Source organism: Perkinsus marinus (assembly GCF_000006405.1).
Source record: "Perkinsus marinus ATCC 50983 genomic scaffold scf_1104296943918, whole genome shotgun sequence".
NCBI classification, from domain to species: domain Eukaryota; phylum Perkinsozoa; order Perkinsida; family Perkinsidae; genus Perkinsus; species Perkinsus marinus.
The window spans coordinates 1-2006 of record NW_003211652.1 but is presented as its reverse complement, the minus strand read 5'-3'; the positions used below and the strand labels follow the sequence as shown (position 1 = coordinate 2006).

Genomic DNA, 2006 nt, shown 5'->3' with positions numbered 1-2006 from the left:
TCATAGCTGCCTCGTCATTGAGCTTATGAGCAGTGTGTAGTAAGAGCCTTGTACGAAGATGGTCTAGAGCCTGAAGACTAAGACTCGAGCAATACTCAATAATGTTACTACTACCGCATCGTCGGTGGAATCCCCAATACTCTCAGCAATAGTATAGGCATCATCATACTCACATGCACCATACCTAATACTGAGATAGTCCAGGCATACTGTAATACGAGTATAATACTACAGGGAACATGCCTTCCACAACATGATCATAGCCTTCGACGCACTCTCAGTATTCGAGTAAGAGGATCGTGATAGTTCGTTATCTATAGGTCATATCCCTCGGAGAGAGTGTTGGAGTAGAGAGTACCATCATTGAGTATGTTATCATAGATCTCGATAGCCTTAGTGTATTGTCCAATATGAAAGTAACAGAAGGCTAACCAGAGTGATGAGGCAGGCCTGCATGATGACTCCACAACACTCGCTACAGCAACCTCACACCTCTCTTCACCAATAGCCTTCTCGAACTCTAGTACAGCCACAGCCCCAGTATAATCTCTCTTGAGCAGGAAATCAGTCAGTTCAGGCTTCGCACTGTCCGGTGGCTGCCTGCTAGTTAGTGCAGAGGCCCCAGAGACCGCAGTTGTTCTAGTTCGTCTCCTACTATTCACCGCTGAGCCTGGCCTTATCATGCACCACAAGGAACTAGGGTATTCACAGCGTACATCTATTGGGCAGAGTTCGTGCTACGGAGAGCACCACCCGGGAGATGAAGACCATATAAAGTTAGTGAACATCAAATTTATGCCACCCCAGGTACACCTTTTTACGCCTAAGATCAAACTCTGCGTCCGGTACAGGCGAGGCCCCCGCAGACCTTCCGACTACAATCAGTTTCGCAAGCGATATAGCGAAATTAAGTTCGGTCGGAGTAAGGCTATTGGCCGTACTTGAGTCTCAATTCACCACGATGAGAACACAAGATAAAGCTAGCAGGAAATCGGTATGGCATTTGACGCCAAATATGCGTACATGAGCAGCAGCCTTAAAGGAACTTCAACCAGTGCAGAGACTGTTACGGATAGTTAGGAGGAGTATCCTACATATTCCGGAAGGGGAATCAGATGATCGTGAGCTCAGCATGAAAATAGTAGCACTTTGAACAGTTATGAAATAGCGAGATGAGTGACATAACTAATTATACATATACTCACTTGGTAGAAAAATAATTTCCATCGTTCATCCTACTTCACCTCTCCGACTAGCTGAGGCATGTTTCGATGTTCTACTACGTTGTTGGGAGCTGGAGTCAGCATGACAGCTCGTAACAACACTGCTGTCACCAAGATATACAGTAACGCCACCGTGCATGTTGGGTTTAAGCATGTCTCTCACGAAGGCCTTCATGCCTTCAACAGAGGTAATACTATATTCAACGTTGAGTAAGGCCTCCCTATCACGGGAAGCAGCTTCAACAGTCTTCCTCAAGGGACCATAGACACGACGTTTGTCAACATAAATAGTACTTACGAAACCATAAGGGTTCTTCCATACTCCAGTAGGAGCATCATAATTCTTCCTTCTAGCTATTCTGGCGACTATTCTGGCCAGGTACGGAACTCGTTGTGGGATGATCGAGATTATCATCTCTCCTGGTAAACATGTCCGAATAATACAACAATGGTAGTCCCCAAAGAATGGTCCGACTTTACCAGAGCACTTTCGTGAAGCGTCGTCGTCGCACAATGCTAAAGTCAGCAAACAAAAAATGTCACAGACACCAAGCGGGCTATTAGGTAATGATGGTTCAGTTAGATCACGAGAAATAGGTAATAACGATGGGGAGGGAGAAGAAGGAGAAAGTTCCCACGATGGATGAATCGTGACATGATGATCTGTGAGTGACTCAACGCCGTTTAGGCAGTCTAAGCTACCACGACACATATCGCGACTGGCAGACAGGACTTGGCGTGCCTGTTGTATGCCTAGATAGTAACCATCACTCGGATACTACG

General features: G+C 45.9%; 1 protein-coding gene across 1 annotated transcript; it reads right to left on the bottom strand.

The window, feature by feature from the left end:
* Positions 1-358: 358 nt before the first annotated feature.
* Positions 359-600, bottom strand: Pmar_PMAR013203 (hypothetical protein; the record flags this gene model as incomplete). The annotated part of the gene is made up of 2 exons (XM_002780992.1): positions 359-450; positions 493-600. Coding segments are annotated over 2 exons (200 nt in total), but the record flags the coding sequence as incomplete, so codon positions are not given.
* Between the last annotated feature and the right edge of the window lie 1406 nt (positions 601-2006).